The 26,145-nt window shown below is 40.4% G+C and overlaps 1 protein-coding gene and 1 long non-coding RNA gene across 9 annotated transcripts in view; both read right to left on the bottom strand.

Annotated features, from left to right (window-relative positions):
- Window positions 1-597: 597 nt before the first annotated feature.
- LOC135282393 (uncharacterized) lies at window positions 598-10,526 on the bottom strand. 6 transcript variants are annotated; one of them, XR_010348588.1, is made up of 5 exons: window positions 10,015-10,526; window positions 7,870-7,916; window positions 7,265-7,388; window positions 5,687-5,899; window positions 598-4,254 (listed from the first exon to the last, which is right to left on the bottom strand). It is a non-coding gene; the product is annotated as an uncharacterized LOC135282393 (long non-coding RNA). The 6 variants fall into 6 exon arrangements; XR_010348590.1 differs by lacking the exon at window positions 10,015-10,526 and adding an exon at window positions 9,682-9,825; XR_010348592.1 differs by lacking the exon at window positions 10,015-10,526 and adding an exon at window positions 9,244-9,639 and having other exon boundaries at window positions 7,265-7,410.
- Window positions 10,527-17,489: 6,963 nt separating this feature from the next.
- The window catches only part of GALNT9 (polypeptide N-acetylgalactosaminyltransferase 9), a 129,330-nt gene continuing 120,674 nt past the window's right edge, over window positions 17,490-26,145 (bottom strand). For all 3 annotated transcript variants that reach the window (XM_064392127.1, XM_064392128.1, XM_064392129.1), the window contains 2 exons: window positions 21,530-21,697; window positions 17,490-20,831 (listed from right to left, as the gene is read on the bottom strand). In XM_064392127.1, the coding sequence (XP_064248197.1) occupies window positions 20,685-20,831; window positions 21,530-21,697 (315 nt within the window). In that variant the 3' untranslated portion in view covers window positions 17,490-20,684. The remainder of the gene's footprint in view (window positions 20,832-21,529; window positions 21,698-26,145) is intronic.

The following is a 26,145-nucleotide window of genomic DNA, read 5'->3' as shown; positions in this document are numbered from 1 at the left end:
AAGCGAAAACTCTTTGCTATCTGTTGGGAACCTGGCTTAGTCAAGTAGGTGTTTAGTGAGGTTCCAGGTTCCTCTTCTGGCAAAAGAGGATTTCCTTGCAGTTAGGCACCCAGCTTCATGAACAGGAGACTCAGGCTCCTTTGGGCTTCTCCTGGGCCCTAAACATTTCTTGGCTGTGCTCACTCTTGGAGAAATGAAAGCTGTAAGTTGCTGTATTCTACAGAGAGGCTAAATTGTAAAAATCTCTTTATTTAATGTACTCATCCTCTCATTTGTCCCTTTGGCACTCCAAGGTGATTGTTAATGAAAGTCACAATTCTGCAAAGTATTATTAAATCTGCTTAATGGGCAGCAATTTGCATTGAATGTGCATGTGTGGTGTGAACACTCTTACAAATCCTCCAACATCACCAAGTTATTGCTCAAATCCTGGATTGCAGTTGTGCTCTTTGGCATGCTGAAGACCACTTGGCAATGGCTGGGAAGCTGGAGTGTTTTGATCACTAATTATAACTCTGCCATAATTGCATTACTGGGCTATTGACTTCTCCCTCACCCCATCTCTTTAAGTGAGTCTGTCATTAGAACCCTGATAGATTTTAACAATTTTTTGGGGCATCTGCCTTTCTATAAATGCTCTGTACAGCACAAGCTATGATGGGCCTGACTCCTCTAGTCACACAACAGACCAAAAAGTAAAAACCTCAGAATTTTTAGTAACAGTAATCATAAGCATACAGTTGTGTCCCAAGGATAAAATATAGGCCAATGTATATGTGCATTCAAACCTGGCATTCACAGTATTTTCTCTTAAAAGATGTTGGCAATTTAAATATTTCTGGTCATTTGCTCTTATTGTACCAATCACATTTCTAATTTCTCCCAGGCTCTTCCAAGAAAATGATTTAACACACAGTGCAGACCTTCTATGTAAAAAAGACCAGAATTTTTTAATTACAGTCGTTTCAAAGGATCTAATAGCAATAAGGTTCCCATAAATGTTCAGAATCTAACAAGCTTCATAGCACTTTGCAAGGAGTAGTAATCATTCAGCAGAAATGTTAGAATGCCCTTTATTCCCTTTCTCTATTTCCCAGCAAGCATCCCAGGAGAATCATGAGTTTTAAATTTGCTCAGGCATGAAGGGATTGTGCTCCCCTTGAGCCTTTGTATTATGATAATGCATACATAAAGGTAAGTTTTATTAATTGGAGATCTGTCCACAGGGGTTACTGCAACAAAGAAGGCAGGGGAAAGAGAACAGAATGGAAGAAGGAATGACCCTACTGTGCAATGATTCCAAGATCCAAAATTCAATCCTGATACACTCCCCTTTGAGCCTGCACCTCTTTACTTGTGCACTGATTTAATGTGAACTGTTCCAGGCAGCACTAACTTTTTACAACTCACTCCAATTTATCATCTTTAAAAAAAAATCAATACTCCAGTCTCACCTTTGTACTTATCTTAAGAATTGCTCCCAGGCAAGATTGGAATTCATTACTGTAGCCTTTGCATAAAAGTACTGTGAGTTCATGCTCTGTGCCTTCCTAACAGCTCTCACTGCCTTCTTAACACCAGGAGCACAGATGTGATAGATTTCTCAGTATTTTCCTCATTGCTGTCAAATTACATTCTATTTCACTCTTTCTTATTTGTGTCATATCTGTGACTCCTCTCATTATTGCTTTCTTCTTATTTCTTTCCACATTTTAAAAGCTCAGGGACACACCAGGAAGTTTTGATGGTGCCAGACTCCTTCTCCCATGTGCAAACATGAGTAACCTGTTGCAGATATTTTTCCCCATCCCCAAAGACTGAGTTTTAGAGGTGAGCTTCTGCACTTTGGGAAACAAAGGCCTACATGACAAATGCCTTCTTGCTTTCATATCAGCTAACCAGGCTTTAGAGGGAAGGAAGAAAATAAAACATGGTGTCAAAGCTGCTCTCCTGCTCCATCACTCACCTGCTCCGAGAGCCAGCAAACTTGTGCTGTGAAAGAGAATCTGTGAGCTCTGATTTGTTAGGGGGAATGACATTGTGAAAATGCTCCATATTCACCAGAGTAAATTAAAAAGGCACCTGCATCCAGCAGATTGCCCTAATTATGCTGTCACAGATTTGTAGTCGTTTCAAGTGAGACACCCAGAGAGCCCCTCAGGGCAGAGGCCGGTCCAAGACAATAAATACTGCAAAGAGCCCTGTCATGTATCAGTGCACTTGAAGAGGGGAGCAGGAAACAACTGGCATAGGTTGGGGACATACAAATATGCCTTCAGACATATTTGGACAGGTTAGAGATGTTCTTTAGGTAGCAGGAAAAGATTGTGCTCCAAGGGAAAATAAGCAGGTTTTGTAATTTTTAACAGCTAAATTCAGTGTTATGTTAAGAAATCACATCAATAACAAAATTCCTTCTAAACCAAGACTACTTGTGTCAAATTTTAGTTTGTTATAAAAAGCTAAAGTGTGATATTCAGGCAAAGCTGAAAGAAAATTTGATTCCAGTTTAAGCCACCAAACATAAAAAACCCCCATTATTTGCTTGGATCTTCTGTTGTCCTACAGAAGTCAAGATACCAAATATTCTACAAAGATCTCTTTATACTTTATTTCATATCATTTCAGTAGAACAGCAAGCAGTATGATCAATAAAACCAAATGCTTTAAAGTGTCTGCAGCTTTCTGGGCTGTTGCTTCTGTCTGTGATGCTTAAGCAGAGCCTTTTCACAGTTAAAAATTAAAACACTTAAGGAGCTTTTTCCTCTGTTTTCTCCTGGAAACTCATTTTTTTTGAGCTAAAGGGCACAAGCAGAGTGTAGCTAAAATAAACTTTGTAGGATCTTATAGCTGACAGCTGTAGTTTTTAAGATGAGGTTTGACAGGCATTTGGAAAGGCATACAGTGACTTCAGGAAATTCAAGCAGAATCAAAGAAGGCATGAAATGGGCCTCACTCTTCCATGCTGCTCTGTGGCTGGCCCATATGTTCTGTGTATTCCCAAAGCTGGCTCTGAGCAGAGAATGCCCTGAACAGCCAGCAGTGTTTGTACATCAAGCTACAGCAAAGGGATCTGGGCACTTTACAGATCCCTGTTTTGCAGGAATTGAGCAGACTTGGTCCCCTCCCTCCATTATGTTCTTGGGGCATTCTGTGCCTTGGAAATAAGCTCCATGTTGTACAGCATATGAGGGCTGGTAAATAAATCTGACAGCACCAAGCAGAGCTTGAATCAGGGATGTCTCTCATTCTACTATCAGCCTGGCAAAGATGCTGTTTTTCATATCATGCTCACACACATTTGTCTCAATGGCATCTGAGCATCCTCGTCTCCTGTACATTCACCTGGTCACAAAGCAAAGTCTTAGCATTTAATCTCATATCTCCATTTAGCAACACCCCACCAATCCAGTTGGAATAGAATTATTCACAAATTTTCATCGAGCCCTCCCACACCTGCCACATATCAGAAAAAGAATAATTTATTAACAAAGGCGTTGCATAGTTGATATCTCATCAGGTAGCTCCAGCCCTGCTGGCCCTCTGAGTCACCTCAGTGCTCCAGCAGAAAACAATAAGCAACATTCCATGTCCTAACCTGGCAAGTAAGGGAAAATTGACTTAGAAAGTTTAATTACTTTAAAAAAATCCAAAAAAACTTATGGCATTGGTTGCCATGGCAACACATTCTCATTAGGTGGCTCAGAAATGGCAGTACTGAAGAAACAGCCTGACTTTGTAACTGCTAGTCCCACAATAAAATATGATTATTAGCTTTAAATGCTTTTTTCCTGTTTAGAACTACAAATGCAACAGCCAGGGATTGCTTTTGCACATAGTGCTACAGAAATTTGTGTGCTTATAGTCCTGTGAGCTGCTGCTGAGGCACTGGGAAAGAGCAAACTCTGTATGTGTAGCATATGACAAAAATGATGGGTGGGTTTGGAGAATTGGGAACAGCTCGCCATAGTACAAAGTTTGATTACTCAGAAAAATATTCATATGAATATTCTGGTCTTAGTCTTTCCTTAAAGCTTGCTTAAAACTGTCCAGGGACTGCCAATACTTTAGGGAGGGAAGTGGTGAAGCAAACCAACCAATGAATAGGGAGTCTGGAGCACCAATTGTTTCCAAAGGGGAAGGCAAGGTCTAATCTTCTGCTCTCATGAATGTGGAATTCTCACTTTCTTCTCCAAGTTTTCCTCTTTTTCTGGCTCTTCACATTCCGGCTCTCATTTTCGCTCAGGATTAAAGCTTAGGTTAAAAAATGCATCCTGGAATAAGCATCTTGGGAACCACTGACAAAGTGATGCACTGTCTGAACATAAGTGCTTCCTTTTTGTTTAAATATTTTATCATTTAATTATTAATACAATTTTTTAGAGTAGAAAAACCCTACTGTTCTTCTTGCATCATCTCAGCTCTGCCTTTCAAAAAACTTGATAAGTATACATGAAGCATAACTCAATTCTCAATTTTTCCTTTTCTATCCTTTTCTCCTTTTCATCCCCCTCTCTGTCTCCCAGTACCCAGCTGGTATATTTTTGCTGGCTTAAATTTGGTCTTAATTCATACTACCTAACCCTTGCTCACTCCAGAACATTTAATTTTGGAGAAACTTGCCAGGTGATAATAACCAAGGTAAGCAATGAGTTCATTAATAAAATCTGTGTTACTTTTTCTTAGAACAATTGCAAAAGAAAACCAAGAATAGATCTGAGCTGCAAAAACCAAAAAACCAAAACAAAGGTTCTCTCAGTAAGTCTATATTGTGTAAAACAGTTTCAGAAGACAAGAAATATTTATGTTAAGTGAAATAAAATATAATTTTAACCTTCTAAATTATGTATGTTTCACATGGCATAATAAGGAAGAAGAATTTTCTTCCTTATTCCTGACAAGATAAAAAGATAAAAACTAACCCAAGTTTAATATTATCATCCTCTCTTTCAACTAGCATTTCCCAAAATGCTATTTTGCTGTTAAAAATTCATCTGGTAATGCTGAAGCCTTGCCCTTATCAAACAACACATTGGGATTTAACACAGCTGAAAGATTTTCCCTTGCAGTTATCCCTGTACATTTGTGTCATAATAACTAAATGAAAGAACATATGTATAATGAATATATGGCACGAGCTTCCCCCCAGCCTCCAAAAGTGCAAAACACAGCATTTTATGAGGATTTTTTTTTTTTAGCATCTATATTCCAAATTCTTGAAATTCACAAATTATATGCATTTTCCCCACTTTACTATTGACATACAGCAGGAAAAAATAATAGGAAAAGGTTAAGAAGTAGTTTTCCACAGGACCTGGTAACTTGAGCCTGTCTAATGGCATAAACAAAGTGATGAGTGGATTGAAATTTCTAGAACCCAGTATGCAGTTTCTGCAGCACAGAGCAGCTATTCCAGTGCAATTTATGCTTGGCTTCTACCAGCTGCTGCTCCTCATGAAGGGACTGCAGTCACTGCTGCACTAAATCAGCACCTCCAAGTAGCCAACTTGCACCAGTGGGGAAAGACACTCCCAGTATTTCTGTATTGATAACATTCAGATACAATGAACTGCATATAGAAAGGTTGATGTATCAAGTACATTTTGGGCTGATTTGAAAGGAATAAATAATCTCTTATCAGCTGAACCACTGCCAACAGACCACAGCAAAGCACTGTACCACCTACCCATGACTCCTCAGCAGCTTTCCATCAACCAACACCTATTTAAACTCTCTTTAAGTTATTCATGTAGGGTTTGATAATTGTAGTCTGTCCTGGGGAAAGAGCAGGGGCCAGATGTGGTGTGGAGCTGTCACGCTGCTTCTCACCTCTGCTGTCCACTTGGGCTGACCAGTGCTAGATCACAGTGATATATGGATCATGCCTGACATTTATCTCCTGGAAATCAATAGGAATGGTATTAAGAACCTATCCAGAACAGCATAATAACATGCAGAGCAACTCAGGAGATGGAAAGAATAAAAGGAAAATAAGTGGGGGTCATAGCTGGGTGTCAGAGCTGGGCCACCCAGAGGTCAAGCAGGTCCCTTGCCCAAAGGAGCCCAGGAGGGAAAATTTACAAGCAGAGTTCAAACACAATGAAGTAAACAGTGGAACTGTGAGATGGGGATTTCAACAGAAACCTGTCAGGGCCCTATTTCTTTTCAGCTGTTAATGCTTAAAGGTATGGAAATAATAGAGAAATTTTATGTCATATTGTTTAAATAAAAATTCTGGATTGTTCATAACAATTTGTAAAATTACAGAGGAGAAGAAAGCAATATTTGGTTTAAGATTGAACAGCTGGAAGGAAAAAAACCCTAAATTTTATTGTATTGATTTTGCTCATTGAGATCATCAAGATTCTTTATCTTTTTCTAAAGGAAATAAAACCACTATTTGCAGCTGAGTACTGAGGTTTGGAATGGATAAGTTTTGCTTTTGTTCTGTCAATATATTTCCGAAAAGCTCTAAGAGAGTCTGCTTGCAGGTGAGGATTTTGCAAGCAAACAAAATAAACATTTTCAAGTGTCTTTCAAAAGCTGACCTGGGAATCCTAATGGTAAGTACACATTCAAGGTATAGAGTTATCCCCAATACAAATGGCTCTGAAATATTCTCCACAATAAATTTTGAAAAAAAAAAATCCCAATAGTGTATATAACAGCAACATGAGATTTCCTGTGGAAGGCATTGCTCTCTTATTTGTCATCCAGCATTCAGAAGAAACCTCTTTGGGTTTTGCTTTATATGAAGACTGGAAAAGAGCTTGTCATGCTAGCACAGTGTGGAAAACACAAATGGATATTGGATTGTTCCTTTAATGCAAAGGATGAGCAGATAGTCATGCAATATTTATCACTGAAGGGCAGAGGAAGCAATCAATAATGGTTTCCCATGTGGGCCATTTTTCTCATCATTTTAGAGAACAAATCCAGATCTCCAAATATGTGAAGCATGGAAAAAACTCACCCCTGCAGTCAAGGCCATTGTTAAGACTCATCTGTTTCTCCTGCCCTGATCTGCAGTCTGAACTCTTGCACTGGTTTCTGTTTTGCCCAGCAGATATCAATTACCCTGAAGCAGAGCCATGTACATGCTTCTGAATTTCACCAGTAAAAAGGCTTATGTAGAAAAACATATCAATGCTCAATGGCTTGGGTTAAAAAAGAGAAAACCAAACCTGAACAAACAACAAAAAAAGAACCCCACCTAAACCTTGACTTGCAAGCTGGAAATAGTCGCCTGCATTAATCTCCTTACCTCCTACTTCTCACTCTTTCTCTGCTTCCCTTCCTCCTCAAATCCAGGTAGACTTATTCCTGGTGCTAACAAAATTCACCAGTTTCAGCTAATTATTCCAAATATAAAACAGGGGAAGGAAGACCTAGGAAAGGAGATAAAAACACCTAAACAGGAACAATTAGAAAAAATAATCCTTCATATTTATTTAACTACGGGGATTCTCAAAGAACAGGAATTGATTTGTATGGGTTTCATAGCATGCACTGTACTTAATAAAAAACCAAATAAAGAAGTTATCACATAATTTGAACTTAAGTCTTAATGATAAGTCATTAAGAAAAATGCCGTCCAGGAGCAACTCATTATTTGACAGCTACAGGAAAGGAGAGATAAATCCAGGCTGCCTGCAGTTCAACAAACAGTTGCTCTCACCCTCAGAATGTGTATCAAACCAGATCCCCAGGGTTCAGAGTTTAGCAAAATCTCTAGCTTTTCTTAACTCATGAAAAATAACATTTGGCAAAATGTCGTAAGTTTGCTTTATATGGCTGTTTTGAGGATTACAACAATAAAGGTATTTTCTTTAAGTGTCAATTTAATTAATTTCACAGCTCTTCTCATACCTTTCCATATTGCCAGCAGCCTTTCTACTTGAGCAAACACTGAGCTCCTAGAATGGAAAAATTGTTAATTTTTCTAGTTTTTAAAGAAGCAAGCAAGCAAACATTCATCTCAAATACTTAAAAGAAAGGCTGGCATTATTTTTCACTCCCATGCATGAGCCTAATCTAGTTTGATCTCAGCTTTAGAAATGTTCAGGTTTGAACAATACATCTTACACCTTGTCTCAAAAAGGATCCTCTTTTCAGCATTTTCTTTTGTTTGCAAGGTCAAGGTGAGGACAAAGCCTGTTTCTCTGATTAAAATCCTTTCCTGTGATTAGAAGCAACACTACAGAGCAAGAAAGTGGAGTGGAAAAGAGCAGATACCCGTCTACACGTCATTACACAGCCCTTTCAGGAGGCAGGCAATGAGCAGCAGTCACCCCTCCAAAGTGACCACCCTGAGCTTTGATTCTGCTGCTCTGGAGCCCACTGGACTCCAAACCCACCCAGTCACTCCTCAGCAAACCTTTTTGCTCCTTACTGCATTGCCAACACATCATGGAAAAACTCAGCCTGCAATCTTGTTACAACTGGAATTATCTTTAGCACAGTAAGCTGAAGTCATTATTTATTTATTCCCTGGCAGTGTAGGTGGATAATTAGCACATAATTTGAGGTTTCCTAGGCATGACAGCCTTCTCTGATAGCTGCCCCTAGTCCTGATTAAATTTCTGCCTCGGATGTCCCAGCAGCACCTCATATGAGAAAATTCCAGGCTCTGTCAGAATCAGGTTGCTGTCTCGATGTTTGAAACCATCATGAATGTTTGGGGAGGGAAGAACGGGGAAGAATTCCTCCCTCATGGGGAGAGGGAAGAATTTTAGGAACAATTTCATTTTATTTTGTTTTATTTTATGAAGATTTCTGTGTCTGAAGGTTGCATGGCATTCAAAGAACCTGTAAGAACACAAATCTGACTGGCAGGGGAGCCAAAGGGGTATTACACCTGAGACCTTAAAATGGCTTTGGGCACGGAGACATGCACAGGCTTCAGAAAGGAAAATAAATTCATCTGAGTGCTAGAAAAACGAATTTAGTGCATGTAGTGTATTTAGACTGCTCTAGCCCACACCCCACAGAGAATACACAGGAGGTGTTATGATGAACCCTGTCTGTGTCCACATTTTGTGCCTCCTGCACTGCAGTGCCCAGCTTCCCAAGGGTCCTGGACTGAGCAGAGGCCATTGTCTGGCTCTGTGGTGCCAGCTCTGCCTCCAGGGAGGGACAGGATGGGCAGGATCCTCCAGTTTTCCCAACAAGCAGCTCAGAACATCCCTGAGCCTCCTCATGGAAACCACGGGGTGTTTGCCACAGCCGACACTCAATGCTGACCCTTTTGGGGGTGTCAGTGGGACTGTTCCTCCAGCCCCTCAGGAAAAACCCATTATTCCAACACTCTGAGGTGGCTGGGAGCTCCTGCTCTCCTGGCCCTCCTCCAAAAGTGTCCCTGTGGGATCTGTTCCAGGCCTCCATGTCCGCAGGCAGCAGCCATCAGGGACGACAGCTGCACCACACCAAGCTCCCCCTGGCAGGGACACAGGGACACACACAGGGACACAGGGACACAAGGACACAGGGACACAGGGACACAGGGACAGTGGCTGTGTCCCAGCTAAGGGCTGCTCCCAGGCACAACATGGCCTCTCATGGGCGGAGCAGGCCTCAGCAGCCGCTGGCTTGAGGCCTGGTCACTGAGGGCCTGTGCTGTGGGGTTCCAGCCATGTCCCCAAACCTTGGGGTACAGCTCTGTGTGCCCGCCTGTGTCCCCACCCCGGGGCAGGAGGATGGCAGCTGTGCCTGGGGTTAATGTGGTGGCACTTTTACAGATGGTGGCAGTGCCGGTTTCTGCCCGCGGCACACGGATTTGTTCGCTCCTCGTGAGACCGGCAGCTTTTCTCTGTGGTGCTGGGAAAGGTCACGGCTCTCTGGAGTCTGCAGGCTGCTCTGCTGTCCCCTTCATCCCTGAGCCACTAAATGCCACTTAGCTGAGTGGCCTCAGGCAAGAAATTAAAACCAGTGGGATAAAATGAACCAGCATCTCAGGTGCACGAGTGGGGTTCTGTGCAGATATTTATATAAAGCTCTTCTGCTCCCACAAAATACCTGAGTCCTTACTGATTTTTTTCTCCATGCTGCTACTCTTCTTTTGTTCTCATTTTCTTACTGGTGGTGCTGTGCCTGAGAGTGCAGGAATAAATGACAACAGAGCCCAGCCCGGGGTCTGCCTGGGTCCCCAATTTTCTGTTTCTCACCAAGTCAAAATTCCAGCCCCATGAGCTCTTCTGAGTGCCAGGTGATGAGCATTCAAGGGGCAAGAGAATTTGACCCCTTTTTCATGCTCAAAACAAGGAAGATTAGGCAGTGTCCAGCCACTGCTCATGCCATTAGGCTCCAGGGCAGATTATTACTATTTTTTTTAAATTCACAGTCTCTTCAGAGTGTTTTTTGAAATGTCCATGAGTGGTAATGGAAGGTAGTTGTGTTATTTATCTAAGATCTCCCAAGTCTCACACACAGGCCTTTCCTGAGCATCTTCACAGCACGGGAGATGCAGGACAGTTGTTCTCACCTTCTCTGTGTCCCAGTCTTGCTCATACAGGGACCAAAGAGCTTCCCTTGGCTACTACCAAGGGACAGAGGGATTCTGGCAATCACATTGCCTAAATCCCTCTGTGGATATAGATTTGATAAAGGCACCCTTGACAAAGACTGGCTTCTGGAGGCCAGTCCAACACCTCAGTCCATAGATGTTGAAGAGATGTCACTCCAAACTCCCATCCCAAAATATTACCTGTCAACATCTTCATAAACACACTTTTTTTTCTTTCCTTGGACTGACCCCTTATTACATTTCAGCGGCTAGCTTGCAGAGGACAGGTTCATTTGCTAATACATGAATCATTATTGCTTTGAGCCTCTGAGCTAGCATTTTTATGAGCATATTTCAAAATGTATTTGATTGCTGTTAGAAATCATTTCAGTTCATGCTCGACAACCAGGCCAACCTAAGCCAATATGCTCTGCCTGGCACTGTGGAAGGATGTTGTGAGAATTTAATTGCTAACTGCAAGTTACTGTGCATATGGTGAATTTTAAATGTAGTGGAGTTTGGTTTTATTTGGGTTTTTTTTTGCCTCCAAGTTAAAACCACCCAGTTGTTAAACCCAGTTGTTCAACTCCAGCTTATTAAGATTCCTATCTAGCATTTCTGATAAAATTGTTTCACATTGTACACCCTACAGAGAACAGCATGCTGCCTTTTCCTGTCCATGAGCTGCTTGCTGGCCATAAATGTCAACCAAGCCAAAGTGAGTCCTCTTTGCCCTTCTGTAAGCCTGAATTGAACGTTAGAGATTAGATTTACTTCATTGCCTTCATGTAAGAAAGCTTTTAGAAAAACATTTGTTTTATGTGATAAGGTACAACAAAACATCACTAGAACAGAACTTAGTTCTGGCAGCAGGAGATTCACCTTGGGGAAGGAAGGAGGGAGGGAGGGAGGGAGGGAGGGAGGGAGGGAGGGAGGGAGGGAGGGAGGGAGGGAGGGAGGGAGGGAGGGAGGGAGGGAGGGAGGGAGGGAGGGAGGGAGGGAGGGAGGTGTAGACTGTAAACACACATTTAAAATAGTTTTTACTTGTCATCTCCTTTTCCACTATTAGATGTTGTTGATGCTCTTCTACTCTTTGGCCTCTGTGTGCCATAAGAGCTCTGTGATATAGGTCACACTGATATTTACACACCAAGTAAGTCAGAACCTTATCTTGAATCAGAATTCATCAGCACATTAACAAGAGGAGAAGTAGGTTTTAGAGTGTTAAGAGTATTAATATATAGATGATATGTATATATGGTACATTAACCCCACAGATTTTCATGAAGTCCTCAGGCCTGGCACAAATTAACTGATTAGGAGCCTCATTTTTCTAAGCAGGCAGCCAGCATTTTTCTACTTAAGCTCAGTCTTCAGAGTGTGTATCAAAGAACAGTGCTGTGAGACAGAATTCTGTGTGCATTTACCTCAGACTAAATTTATCACCCATGCATTTATCATTGCATTTCAAAGGAAAAGAAAGAAACACAATCTAAAGGTCCACTGGTTTGACTTGTGCTCAGGCAAAGAACTTTAAAATTTACTTCAAAAACCATTAGAATTGTAAGATCTTGAATAGGCTTAATAGTTATGGAGTCATAGAGAGGGAGAAAAGCCTTGTGTCACCCTGGCCTGATGGCTGGCAAAAAGGGTCTCTGATTCAGACTTAAGAAAGATGATTTGGCTCCAAGATCAAAACATGAAGCAGGCCCCTAAGAGATGAAAAGTGTCATGACTTTTTTTCAATAAGGCTGAACACAACACAAATCCCTCACTGCCCCTCAGGAGCCCACTGAAGCTTTGAAATTCCTTTCTTTTCAGCAAAAGAAGGCACAATGCAGTATCCTGGGCCTCACTATTATGATAGCTTGAGACTGTGAGGAAAAAAAACATGGCTTGGACATGCTAGGATGTATTCTGAGCATTTTAAACAAAAACTCCAAGAGGGTTATCATTTCAAATGTACCTTTCCAAAGAAAAAACATTTTCAAAATATCTATGTCATTTTAATGAACCTACAGTCTGCTCTCAAGAGTGACTCAAAATGACTTGTACCATCTAAAAGGAGAAAAAGTGGAGCAAAAGTTATTCAGGTTCAGATTCACAAAAAAGATTTAACTACTTAAATGTGGTGAGTTAGACCTCAGCTGATCTGCTGGACTTGCTTTTGCACTCTTGATGCAGATTGTAATTTCATAACGTGCCTTTGGTCAGCAAGACCAGAACATCCAGGATCTGCCTAGCCTTGACCTTCTCTGCAGGGTGAGAGTGGGCAGGTCAGCACCTCACCCAGAATCATCCTGAGTAGCCCCAATATCTTGCTAAGTGCCTTTTTAATATAAAACAATCAGCTTTGCAATGAAAATTGCAGTTTCTCCAGTTTAAGCACATCACTTTGGTGTTTAATTTCCTCCTTTTTGATGATAGGTGGCACCAGCTTCTCCTCAGAATGCCAATGCTTTTAGTACACAGAGAATTTCAAAGGTTTTGGCAAATGTTTCACTGCTAACACACCACAGCACTGACCTGTGTGTTTTGGGGCTCTGTCAACAGATTAGGCAGATTTCACTGTAATAAACTGCAAAAGCAGAAAAATCTTTCCTAAATCCTGATTAAAATCCCTTTATTAAGGCTCAGTTATTCATGTAAAGAAGCCAGGGCCTTATCACCGGGTGAATTGCTGTGTGTCACTTCATGCTTTCCAGGTTGGACAATGCAGCTCAGTCTTTCTTTAACTCCCACTTTTCCAGATCAAGGAAATCCTGATGTGCCTTGTCCTTCCCTTCCCATCCCATTACTGGATCTCTGAGTTCCCCAAGAATTTTTTCTGCCAGCTGGGCCCACCCAAAGAGTCATCTTACATCCTCCACTGTCAGCAAGACAGAGGCTGTTAGGAAGCTCTGATTGGCTTTTTAAAAATAAATAATGTTGCACATGTGGTCCAATGAATGTCACATCACTTTGCTGGTCACAGTTGTACCCCTAAATTCTGTAAATGACAGAATTTTGTTAGTTAGAAGGCTCTTTTTTTCCCAGTGCACATCGTCTACATCAGTAACACACCTGAAAGAATGATAGAAAAAGACGAATCCTAAAAGGAAAATGGTAGGATTTGGTTAAGCAATAAAAGTGGGCTAATGGTAAGAAGAACAAAGTCCAGAAAAACCTTGCACTAAATTTGCATGGTTTTTGTTTCCTGATTCTTAGGATTACAGTTGTTTTAAACACTGAAATGAACTCTTGGATTAATTCACAAGTTATGAATGTTTCATAAATTCTACAATAAAGAAAGGGGGTTTAGTTTGTTTGTTTGCTTTTACCTCAACATTACAGACAGGAAAATACCCCCATCCTTATTTCCTTGCTTTAAATTCCAGATAATGAGTCAGAATGGAAAGGCAAGGCTAACTAATAAAGGTGCTCAACCACGTTACAGTAACAACAAACAGCCCAAACAAAACAAAAACATGACCAAGCCATTATAGGCTGAAAAATCATTATCACTGCTAGTCAGTGCTCAGTTACAGGCACATATGAATGATTCACAGTCAATTCACGATGATTTATTGAACAAAAGGGTGGCTGCATCCACAGAATACATTCTTCACAGTGAAAATCTCATGCTTAGGATAACTTCTGCAGTAAAAATGTCAGATGCAGAACTGCTGACAAAATATTTATACAAACCTAATTTTGCTGGATATTATTCACAAAACATTCATTCTAGCAAGCATATGGTACCTTCAAAGGTGATGTTTCTCCTTCCAAGAAATGTTGGCTTGATTACAATAGGAAGTTGGGTCTACAGAATACCTTGGCTTGAAACAGAGCAGTGTTTCTACTCAGAGTCCTCATCATGGAGTTACAAAGAAATGGGAAAGAACACAAAGACTGGTCCTGAGGATGGAGCTAAATTTGCCAAGGCTATATCAGGCCATCCCTTCTGAGCCTAGTGGTATTGTCACCCCCCTGAAGGCTACAGCCAACCCTACCTCCTCTGGGAAAACCAAGGAATCAACAGCTGCTCCTCCACTTGGGCAGTCACTGTCCTTGCAGAAACTGGGAAGGAAAAAGCTTGGACATTCAGCTGTCACCCAGCTGATTCAGTTGAACCAGAGGGGTGTAAGAGAGTCAGGAACATGGGCACATGTTCCATCCTGGTCACTCAGCTGTAATCCTTGGGTGCTCCACAGCCTCCTGACAGCAGGAGCAGCAGGACAGGGAAGTTTGAAACAAGGACTTGGATCCTTTCTCAGATGGTCTGTTCTCCTTGATCACAAACTGCAAACTTTGTCATACACACTGGAGAAATAGCCTGGCTGAGATCCAAAATCAATGTTAAAGCCAGCAATGTATGTTTTATCCCACTGAGCAGCTCAGGAACCCGATGGGTTCTCACCCTGCTATCACCCAGCACAAGAGATGACACAGACCATCTGCTTGTGCAGTTACAAAGTTGTTTGCTGGTGACACAAAAAAAAAAAGCATGACAGTCAGTTCAGAAATATATTTTAAAACAGGATGACAGAGGTCAAACTAAGAACAGTGTTAAAAAAGAGTTGGCAGCAGTTATTCACAGCTTTTCACCATAAGAGAACTAGAGGGCATCCTATGGAATGAGAGGCTGTGGTATTGACTCACAGCAACTGTGCTATTTATTACAGCAGGATGTTGTGATATCCAGAGCTCTGAGTGGATTGGATACATACAGGCCCAGTGTCATTAAATCTAAGGGTTGGGTTGCTGTGTAGAGCCTCTGGCTTGGGAAGGCCTTACCCTGAGAAATTAGGGGGAGACATAAGGTGAAAGGATCATTCTACATTTTCCCTGCATCCTATTTCATTCTTCTAAACACCAATTGTTGACTGTTTGCAGCGGTGAGATGCTGGGATATGTAGATGACAGTCTGTTATCAATCCAATTTTGGGTGTGCACCCCCAGGGCCAAGTCTCTTACGAGTGTGTGGTGACTACTTTCAGAACACAATATGTGCAATTTAAATTTTAAAATGCCCATATGCTTTGCTCTTCTAGTTTTCCTTTGTGTGAATGTTTGAATTTTAATAGATGTGTCCAAATGTACAATGATAAAACATGCAGCTCATGTCAGCAGTAAAATGCATAGTAATTTATTAACTTTTTCAGTGTGAATACAAATTGATTTGATGATGTGCTATATAATGAAAAAAAATATTTGCAGTCACAACTTGCAATCTAGTTGCTGCATTTTTAAAATTAAACATTACAAAGAGTTTGAAAACTACACAACACTTGTTGACGGCCAATAGGAAACACTAATACTATGAAAAGTAGTCAATGCTTCTATATATCTTTGAAGACTCTCTTGATTCAGAAATTGTTTTTCAAAATCAGGTTGCCATATATTGTTTCACTGGGTATTTGTAAGCGTTTTTGGCCAAAACCCATTGTTTTTATTTAGGACAACCCCTGAACCCCTTTTAGTTACACGTCATTAATGCTTTTGTAATGTAATTCACTGTATTTTATGAAGCCATTCTGAAATCCATTATATTGCACTAAAGAGGTCACTGTAGTTTGGGATTCTTTCCAAAGAGAATTTTTGGGTATTAAGTTTCCTGTGGTGGCATCTAGATCTAGAGACATGTGAAGATCTGATCATTCCTTGGTTTCTCTCCAGCCTGTTACCTAGATCTTCTAATTTGCAATACCATCTTTTATCTGTGGTATGACCTCTACCACCAACTTTGATCAGCAGGCAGTCAAAATAGGAGCAGGCAAAAATAGAACATCATTGTTAGAAACGCCTTCAATCAAGTGAATTCTAGCAATTGTTCTTCCTTCCAAAGCCTCTCATGAAAAAACAAAGGTATTTGTGCCCTAACTGAATAATAATATGCTAAACTCCTGAACTACGACTTCTACTGTAGTTCTTCTTATAGCCCAATTCCCTGGATCCTGAAACTGGCCATAATGCACTTTTGTATGGCTGGTAATGAACCATTTCAAATGAGTACTGGATACTGAAGGAATTACACGCTGTGTAATTGATCTGAAGAACAGATTAGGACTGGTGCTATTTCATTAAATCTGACTAGCTATGACTTAAGTTCTTAAAATTGCAGCTATCCTGTGTCAGATAGATTACACCCCTTGTCACATGCTAAGTGAGGTTTTCATCTACTAGATCACAGTTTTTTAAAAGGGACAGGCCAGTGAAAAGGACTGTAAATGAAGGACCATGCAGGCTTCATCTTCAGACACATTGAGCCCCAAATTATTCATTCAGCTGAGAGAGATACTCCAACACTTTCAAAATACATATGAAGACCTGTTGTTCGTTTCCATATGTTGGTCTTAAACCACTTCTGTGGAACCTGAATTTGGTTTTTTGCATGTGGAACAGCCCTGAAGAGTTCTGGTGGGTGAGCACAATAAAGATCTTACATGATTGCAGGGGAATCCAGTGGGTCCTTCCAAAGCATCAAATTTCTCTTGTTTCCTTCCCACTGGAGTTTAACATGCCTCAGGAAACAGGAAGCCAAAAGGTCTAGAGGACAGTTCTGGCTGAGGAAAAAATAGATTCAACCAAACCAAAATTAAATTCAGCTTGGAAAATAGTTGGTAGCTCTCAAAAAAGAAAGGGCTTTTATTACCTTAGGACTCAAACTCATTTTTAGGGACTTGAACATGTTCAGAAAAGAATATTTTTCCTGGCTTGGCTTTCACAGCAGTGTGCTAGACTTTCTTACTGGTGTGCTGTTCTTTCTTACCTTCTATTCTTTTGTCCTATGACCTAGTATTTAGCTCCATAAGCCCCTTAATCAAACAAAATAGCATAGAAAGCCTTTGATCTGAATTTTCTCCACAAGGCATATTACACTACATTGAATACTTTTCATGAGATCTAGAATGCTGCACTGTGGGAAACAAGACTGAAAATTTGAACACCATTAAGCAGGATTTCAGATTATACTAAGGGGTGAAATACTGACAAAAGAACCATAGACTTTGGTTAAAACAGATAATACTCAAGGCTTTTTTTATTATTATTCCTTTGACGAGAGAATATTTAAGACCCTCTCACATGCAGAGTCACCATGTTAGTACCACAGCCAAAGCAGTGGTTCATACAGATAAAGAATAAAGTAAAATTAATCCAACAGATGTGTTTTGCAAATATCAGAAATTATTCCAGCAAGTCTTAAAAAAATTACAATCACATAAAATACCAACTCCACCTTTTAAGAATTATTTGATTTCTTTTATATTATTATGTAAATCTCAAAGCCATTTATCTACCACAAAAACCTGTTTTCCTTCTTATATCCTAAGTCTGGTTCCTGCAAGCCTCCTGCAGCTGGTGGCCTTGGCATTCAAACCTGCCAGGACTGACCACTCTCAGACAGAGTGGCCACAGTCAAATGCTCTGCACTGAGCCCTGAGGGGCAAAATCCCAAAACAACCAATTCTCTTTGATCATGGTGGTGTCAGATGAAGGTTTGAAATCTCTGCCAGTAAACACAGATCTATCTGGTCCTTTCAGCCTCAAAGCTCCTAAACTGCCCATGCAAGACTCCTTTCAGGAGAGTACATTTAAACACTGGTATTCCTCTAAATATTCAGCTTTCCTTTTTCATTTACCCGGCGTTTGAAAGGCTTGTTGCCCCACTGCTAACCAAGGATCAAGTGTAGATTGCTAATTCAAGACAAGGAAAAATAAAAGGGGAAAAGAAAGCACATGGCATATTTGCTTCTGTTCAGTACTGTAACTTCATACTTTAATAGCTCACACTGGTATATAATTAATTTCCATTTCCTGCCATGTTCATATAAAATAGTTAGTTAGCACTTACTCACTGGAAAGACTGAAAATGGGTGCAAATGACCTGTTACTCCCCCAAAATCTCACCTGGCAAAACCATCTTTTCCTTCTTTTGTTTTCTCACCTCCCTCAAGGAGTAAAACTCCATCAGAGCAAACAAAAGGAGAATAAAGCTTTCATACAGTTTAAAAGGTGGAAATTGTATTTGGAGAGAAGATGAAAACTCACTTACAAACTCACTCCTGTACAAAGCCTTCAACATCTGCTGCATAGATGGTAAATACAATTTTAAATTGTCTGATAGCTTAACATAAGGAGGTTAAATGCAGGGCAGCTGTTCCCAATCTATATTTAGCCTGAGGCTTCCTACCTGTTTTGGACCTGCAGGAAGGCTTGAATACTGAGATTGTCCGTGATTTTATACAGTATTGCTTGATTTATTAAAGATGCTATTCTCCCTGCAGGTCTTATTACACTGTTCAAAAGGTTGTATACAAGTTACTATAAACACAGAATTTTAAGTATTTTTGTATGTAGAATCTTACCCAGAATTATTCTTTTGTATATGTTCATGTGTAACCTGGTCCATGAGACATGAATAAAGATCAGCAATTAGCCACAATTCCAGGAGAATTGGCTTTGTATTGCATCTTGCACACTCTATTTCAAGAATAAAATTGGGGCAAAACATAGTGATATGCCTTCTAGATACTAACCAAGACTTGATAAGACCTAATGGATTTTACTTCTTAAAAGTCAAAATTTTATTACATATCATGCCCTTGAAAAATTAACTTTGTTTCCATTAAATTTTGTTCAGCATGCCTTGAAATAGGAATGGCAAAAGTTATTCAAGGAACAGATCACCAAGATTCACGGTACCACAGTGACTGCAATTACCTATTTTTCCTGGCTCAGTAAAACAAAACAATTTTTTTAAACTATAAAATATTAAACAGTGAAATTAACAGACACCATCTCTGTCTCTCCTTCAGTATGACTGAAATCATCTGTACAGAAAAGCTGTGTGCCATGGACCCACATCCAAAACCTTCTGATCACAGTGGACATCAATTTTGACAGCCTTTTGGATGAGACCTTGTCACTGCTCTGTCCATATGCACTGACCCTGCATGAACCACTGGATACATTATTAAATTCAGATTTACAAAGATGCTGCCAATGGGTCAGCAACAGTAAAATATTTATATTTCAGAGTAACAGTATTTATATATGCTCCCTACCTCGTGCTCTAATTTGCCTTCTTATCACCAGGTTTGTGTTTGTTTTTCAAATGCTGAAAAGACTTTGTTGGTTTATTCAGGAAATTTGTCTAGACAGTGCTCACACAGCATATTTGCTCACATTTGACATTTTCACAGGATGGGAAACAGAATGGAAGATCCATGGTTTTAAGCTCCACAGATGGCACCTAAGCCAGTCAACTTATTTCCAGAATAAGGAGGATTTGGAGTATCCTTGTTCCAGGCAGTCTCTGGAACAACACAACAGTGACCTGCAGGACAGGACACACACTCAGGGCTTTGGGGCCAGCTGAGGCCTCCTGAAATCCATCCATCCATCCACCAGGACATTTACTGCCTCAGAAGAGCCAAATATCCAAGTGCTAAATTGTGGTGTCTCTACAGCCAACAAATGTAAAATGTGGCAATATAACGGAGCATGTGGCTATTTTATCTATTCAACATTTATCTGTGTCTAACTAGAAGACGTCTCTAAAATGCTGCTCTCCAGCAGCTCGAAGGTTGAGAACCACCTGTAAACATTTGCAGAACAGTCTCTTTCTAGAAACAGAGACTCCTAAACAATCAACCTTGAAATGTATCATATATTATAATATATTTCCAATGTTATTTACAGATCTTCTTCTTCTTTAGTACAACGAACCAGACATGCTGAAAAGGTAGGATTTTTCCAGTCCTCTTTTATATGAAGTACAATAAAAAAGGCACATAATTATTCACTGTAGGAGTTGTGCACCAGTCCAAAACTTAAAGCTAAAAAGCTACCCATCAGAGAATTCTCTTTATGAGGCAGTATTGGGATGTCTCCTTTGAATAGAAATCTGTCAATTCCCCTAGGAGTGCTTAAGGAATCCACTTTCCTGTTGTGCTCTGGTTTTCATCAACAGAAAACTCTCCTTAAGCTTCCCACATCATCTGCTGGAGCAAGGAAGAGTCAAACAGGGCATGAGTGGGTCTGCTTTCCTTTTTCTTCTTTCTTTCCTTGGAATGCCCAACTATAAAAGACTCTTGAGAGCCAAGACCTGTTCAAACTAATTTGCTTTAAGACAAATGCCTCACGGGATATGGCACAGTGAGCAATGGACACCAGCAGGAGAGGCAGCTCAGCCCCACAGTCAGTGCCGACCGTGTTTGATCCAGTTTCTAATCATCCATTTCTGCCCCGAGCACCTTTGTACGACTAATCTGAGCCCAAAATTTGCATCCTTTGACATTTCCACTTCTAGACAACGGCCAGTGTCTCTGCTGATGATTGGACCATTCTAGAAAAAAAAAAAAGATGGGGGAAAAAATCTTAGAGGAAAGAACACACAAGGTGAACGGACTAGAAAAAACAGTGCTAGATCTGTAAATCCTTAAAAAACATTATAAAATGCATTTCTGTATATATCAGATATACCCCAGAAAGTGCTAGAAATACCTAGGAAAAGCTAGCTAATACATAAGAAGTACCAAAACAATTCGTTTATAATTGTACGTTTAGGAATTGCTGGGAAAATCCTCCCAAATCACTCGAAAATCTCTAAAAGCACAAGTGAATCCCTATGGAGCCCAAGAAATAGGAAATCCCAGAGACTATAATAAGGCTTTTGAAAGTCTTAAAAATTATTTGAACATTCTAGATCTTAAAAAATGCCTATAAAGGTGCTAGAAAAATTCTAGAAAAGTTCTAAATGCAAAAAACTCCTGGACAGTAAACAATTACAAGCATGTTCTTGGAAATCAGGACAGAAATTGAGAATATTCCAAAACAGTATAAGTAAAAATTCTTAGAAATCACACCGTAAAATTTCGAGTAATAATGAAAGAATATTCCTGAGTAGCACATGATGTATGGAAAACATATCTGACTATTTCAAAAAAATACTGGGGGGAATACCAAAGACCTCCTTGTTTTTCATTAGAGACTCTTTAGAGCATCATTCCTCTGCAAGTTCTCTCTTCCTCAGCTCTTCCTCACCTGTGTGAAATCCCAGAACCTCTGTGCTGGCCTCAGGACATCTTCACACTTCTTGAGGGTGGGTGTCCTGCCCTTGCCATCGTCCACCAGGCATTTGGAGTCGGGCAGGAAGGCGGTGGAGCCCAGCGGCCCCAGCTGCAGGACACCTTCCGAGCTGTAGCGGACAAGCTGGGGGAGAAAGGAGAGTTCTGAGCTGCTGAGGAGCCTCTTGGCCTGCTGGGACACACTGCTCAAGGGCAAATCTTGGCAATGTTGGTAAAACCCAGAGCACAACGTCCCTTCTCCCACACTTCTGCTCCCCACCACTCCCCACCCACCATGTCACTGCAAAAAGGGCAATCAAGGAAGTGAAGTAATCAATATGTAAATCATGCCCACTCAGCAGGAGTTGATTTAACAAGGACACGATGTCAATTTTGTCGTGCAGTTTGTTCTTAAGAGCTCTGTTAGAGGCTATTGATAGCAACAAGTCTAATTAGTTTTTGTAAATAAACATTACTGAAAAAATCCAGCCATGCAACCCCTATCCAAAAATATGAGAGGAAAAAAAGAAACCATGAGGGAAATGGCAGCAAATTTGCTAACATATGCTTCAGGCCTACATAATAAAGAATGACACTCTGGTATTTCAGTTTTGTGTAAAGCACATTAAAGTGAAAATGCACGATGCTAATTTGGCAGCAGGCCAATACGTCAAATCAGAATTATCTACTTCTCACTTCTGTGCTTAAACCCAGAGTCATTAAACCAGCATAATATTTTGCCCTTCTTACTCTGAAAGTGCAACACCCAGGTGCCAAAAGACTGCAGAGTGGAGTCAGCTACGTGGCTTGTGTGCTGTCAGTCTGGATGCTGCAGGGTGAGGATCTGAACCACCAAAGAAATGCAATTACCACCCAGGAAATTCACTGCCTGTCTGGTGCTATTGCTGTTATATGGCTGAAATTACTTAACAAGAAAGGGAAGGAAGGTCAGAAGTGCCTGCCATTTATTGGATGCCACTGACCAGTGTGTGAGATATCATTAAGAATCAATCAAAAAAACTCAAATTAGAGTCTGGCTTTCTACTGCCATCCTTATTAACCTCAGAAGAATCATGCTGTGAATAATCATTTCTTGCTGGTGGTAAAAAGAGCATGGTCTACTTGCTCCCAGACCAGATGCTCTTTGACATAGTATGTGTTCATTTTCCCACCTGCCACTTCTGTTCAGAGCAGCCATGTGAAGCACAGAGGTAGCAGAGAGCCTACATCAGAGAGATAACCACATGAGGATGCTCTGGGTATGAACGGTGCCTTTGTCATGGCACAGTCTGGACACACTTAATCAAGACACTTTTGGGGTTTTTTTCCACTCTGAGAGGTTAGGAGGAACATATGTAAAATAAGCTCAAGCAAGCAAAGAAATTCAAAATATGAAGGAACTGCCAGGTCAGACAAATTAACTTTGTTTTTTCACATAAAAAGGAGGTGTTTAAAAAATGCAAATCAAACACAACATTTTGTCTTTTTTTTTTTTTCGTAAATAAAACCAGACTGTATATTTCACACTTCTATTTAATGGGTTTTCAGCAGAATTCAAATGAACTGCAGGTATAGCTGAAACACTAACCAGGAAATATATTCATCTTGCAGTCTATTATCTCTCTGTAGTCCCAAAATACTGCCCCACAAGCTTGTTGGCTTTGCCTTATGGAGATAAGCAGAAGCAGTGTTTATAATGGGCTATCTGCTCTGTAGGATAGGATTGATTTTTCTTTTTGAGATGAGCAGCATTTTCTGTACTGGTATTAAAATGGTCTAAAACATGTTTTGTCACCAGAATCTCAGTAGCCAGAGTTCCATGTGCTCTGGATCACAGTGGCCATGCACTTTGTTATAGAGCAGCCTGTCAGAGCAGAAAGGACCAGTCCTGCTTAGGCTTTAGAAGTGAAAGATACTTTAACTCTATTCTAAACTATCTGCAGGATTGAAAGTGGCAGTTTGTGTTACAGCTCAACAGGGTCAGGGATGGCTCCATGCAGGAGACTCTTATCTGTACAATCTCAAGACAAATGGAACAGCATGGGCCTAATTTCCTGAATCTGCACTTTCTGTCAAGTTTTTATGGCTGATCCAACAGTCATGAAAACTTAGGCTTATTCTGCAATAAAATAGAATTTAAAAAAACCCACCCACAAAGGTTTATATCAGTTCAGACCATATTACATAGGAAAGCTGTAGAGCCTGCTTCTGCAAAATCAGACCAGAAATTAAGGTTCAAGAAACTACTATATGATTAATAATATCTCCCTCCAAAGAATTCCTGTCATAACTTCCTAGAGACAACATAAACTGTGAAAATAAAACAAGCATTAACATTAGTTGCTTATTACTATAGGCTAGAAAGCAGAAATTGTGATACAGTCAATTAAAATTATACCTTCTGTGTTCTAACTTGATCTTAAGTGTCACTAACCTATCCACAAAGAAATAATCCCTATTTATGTTAGGACTGTAAGCATGATACACCATGTCAAATCCATTCCCAGTGCCAATCAGCCAAAATCAAATGACAAAGTTCCCTTTGTTAAGAAATATTAATCCTCATGAATTAAATAAAAAAAAAAAAAACTATGCAGGTTTTGATGGGCTGAGATCCTTAGATATCCACACACTCCAAATTGCAAGCTGCAGAACGGAAGCACACTTTTATACATCACATTGGGATGGACCTTCACTCAGTTTTTCTCTTTTATCTAGGAAGAGCTGAAGGATTCAAATGACACTGAAGCCAAGTGCTCTATTAAATACTCAAGATCTAATCCTGATGCCATCTGCTATACTTGATGTAAGATAGGACAGTTTTCCCTTCAACATTCAGAAATCTGAACAGAATGCAAAAGATGTCAAAGGTTGTTTATCAAAGCCACCATACCTGGATCAAAAATAGTCAGTGCTGCTGCCTATGGAATATGAACCTCCAGGAATATTAATGTGATAAGAAAATGGCAGCTTTAAACTGGAGGATTTGACTTCAAAAACATCCATTCCTGCTAATTTCCAGTCAAGTGAAGAAAGCACCAAATGATTGCAGGTAATTGTTTGTAGGAAACATTTACTAGGATGGGTCTGGTAGCTTTCCACACTAAATTTAACCTCTCTCTCTCACTCTTGCTCTCCAGGCAAAAGGAAATCTTTAATGGTTCCTCAGTCCTGCAGTTAAGGCAAGCTGTCAGCTGACACAGGAACAGAAGCAGTGAGTGATGCAGGAATCCCAAACACCCTACATCTCCAGAATACCTCTTCCCTTGAGGCAAACAGATCACAGGTTATCAAAATTCCATGTTTGCTCCAGAATCCCACCCACTGCTTCCTGCAAGTGGAGAAAGGACCTGTTCATCCACCCTGCTGCCCTGCACGCAAATCTGGGCAGTCACAGCTCTACCCAGCAAAATGTGAAATACCTGCCCTCTAGCAACAGTTTAAGCAAAGCCTTTCATCTCCTCTCACTCTGTTTGTGTAGCTGCAGCCCCAGGAATCGAGCAGGGAGCTCTCCCTTCCTTCTGGTTGTTCTCAATGCAGAGGGAGTTCTCTCCTTCACAGCTGCAGTGCCTCCCCTCTCTCTGCTGTGAAAGGGAAGGGAGGAGGGTGGACAAGGAGCTTGTTCACCCTGGCCCTTCTATCCCAAGAAGCCATTTCATTAAGTTCTCCTCTCTTTCACATACCATATAATCAGCTCCACATCACAGCACTCAAGGCAGGCTCTGAGAGTGAATATTTCCACTGGGGCTGTGCAGTGCTCTCAGATGGTTCAAAACCTGCATGTCCTGTAATCATTCTATGAAGCTTCCAGAACAACACATTCCAATTTTGGGGGGCTTGTATCCATCTATCTGTCCTCACAACCTCACTTTTTTTTTCTTTTTTTCTTTTTTTAAATTTATTTTACAACAAAAGTGTATAGTACCACTGGGCTTTGCAGCTGATTGCACAATGGATGCCACACACAGAGGCAGAGCAGTTCAAGACTCAAAATATATTTCTTTATTTACAAACCTTCTGTAGCCCTGGACTGTTTCTCCCAGCAGTATTTGCAAACTTTTTTTTCCTGAAAGCCATTAGACTCAAACTTCAGATCCAATGAACACATATAAAAAGGACACTACTTTGCTGTAAAATAGGTTTTGAAATCGACTCAGACTGATGCAAAACCTTGTTTGGATATTCTTAGCTGTTAGCTTACAATGACTTCGCTCAAGTCAAACATATTAAACTAAATTGATATAAACTCAGGCTAAATGCATTCCAGAGCATCCATAAAAGCGCTTGTCCCTGTTTGAATAAAGAAATTTAAAAGCTGATATCATTACAAAGATGTGATTTATCATGGTGAAAACTGATCTTGAGAATACACATAGGAAAAGGCAGTCACAGTGGAGTGTTTTTATTTTGCCACTGTAATGTGGGACAACAACATCCAAGGGAAACAGAAGGGTAAGACATAGAGAAAAAGAACATTTTATCACAGATGAACAGTAATCTTATTCCTAACTCAGCTTTCTTTAAACACCTGTCTGACTTGGGTGGGTTTCAGTGGAACCATGTGCACACCAAAATAACTGGTAATCTGCTTCA

This window comes from Passer domesticus, chromosome 17, assembly GCF_036417665.1.
Source record: "Passer domesticus isolate bPasDom1 chromosome 17, bPasDom1.hap1, whole genome shotgun sequence".
Lineage (NCBI taxonomy): Eukaryota > Metazoa > Chordata > Aves > Passeriformes > Passeridae > Passer > Passer domesticus.
The sequence above is the reverse complement of the archived record's forward strand: the minus strand, read 5'-3'. Positions and strand labels throughout refer to the sequence as shown.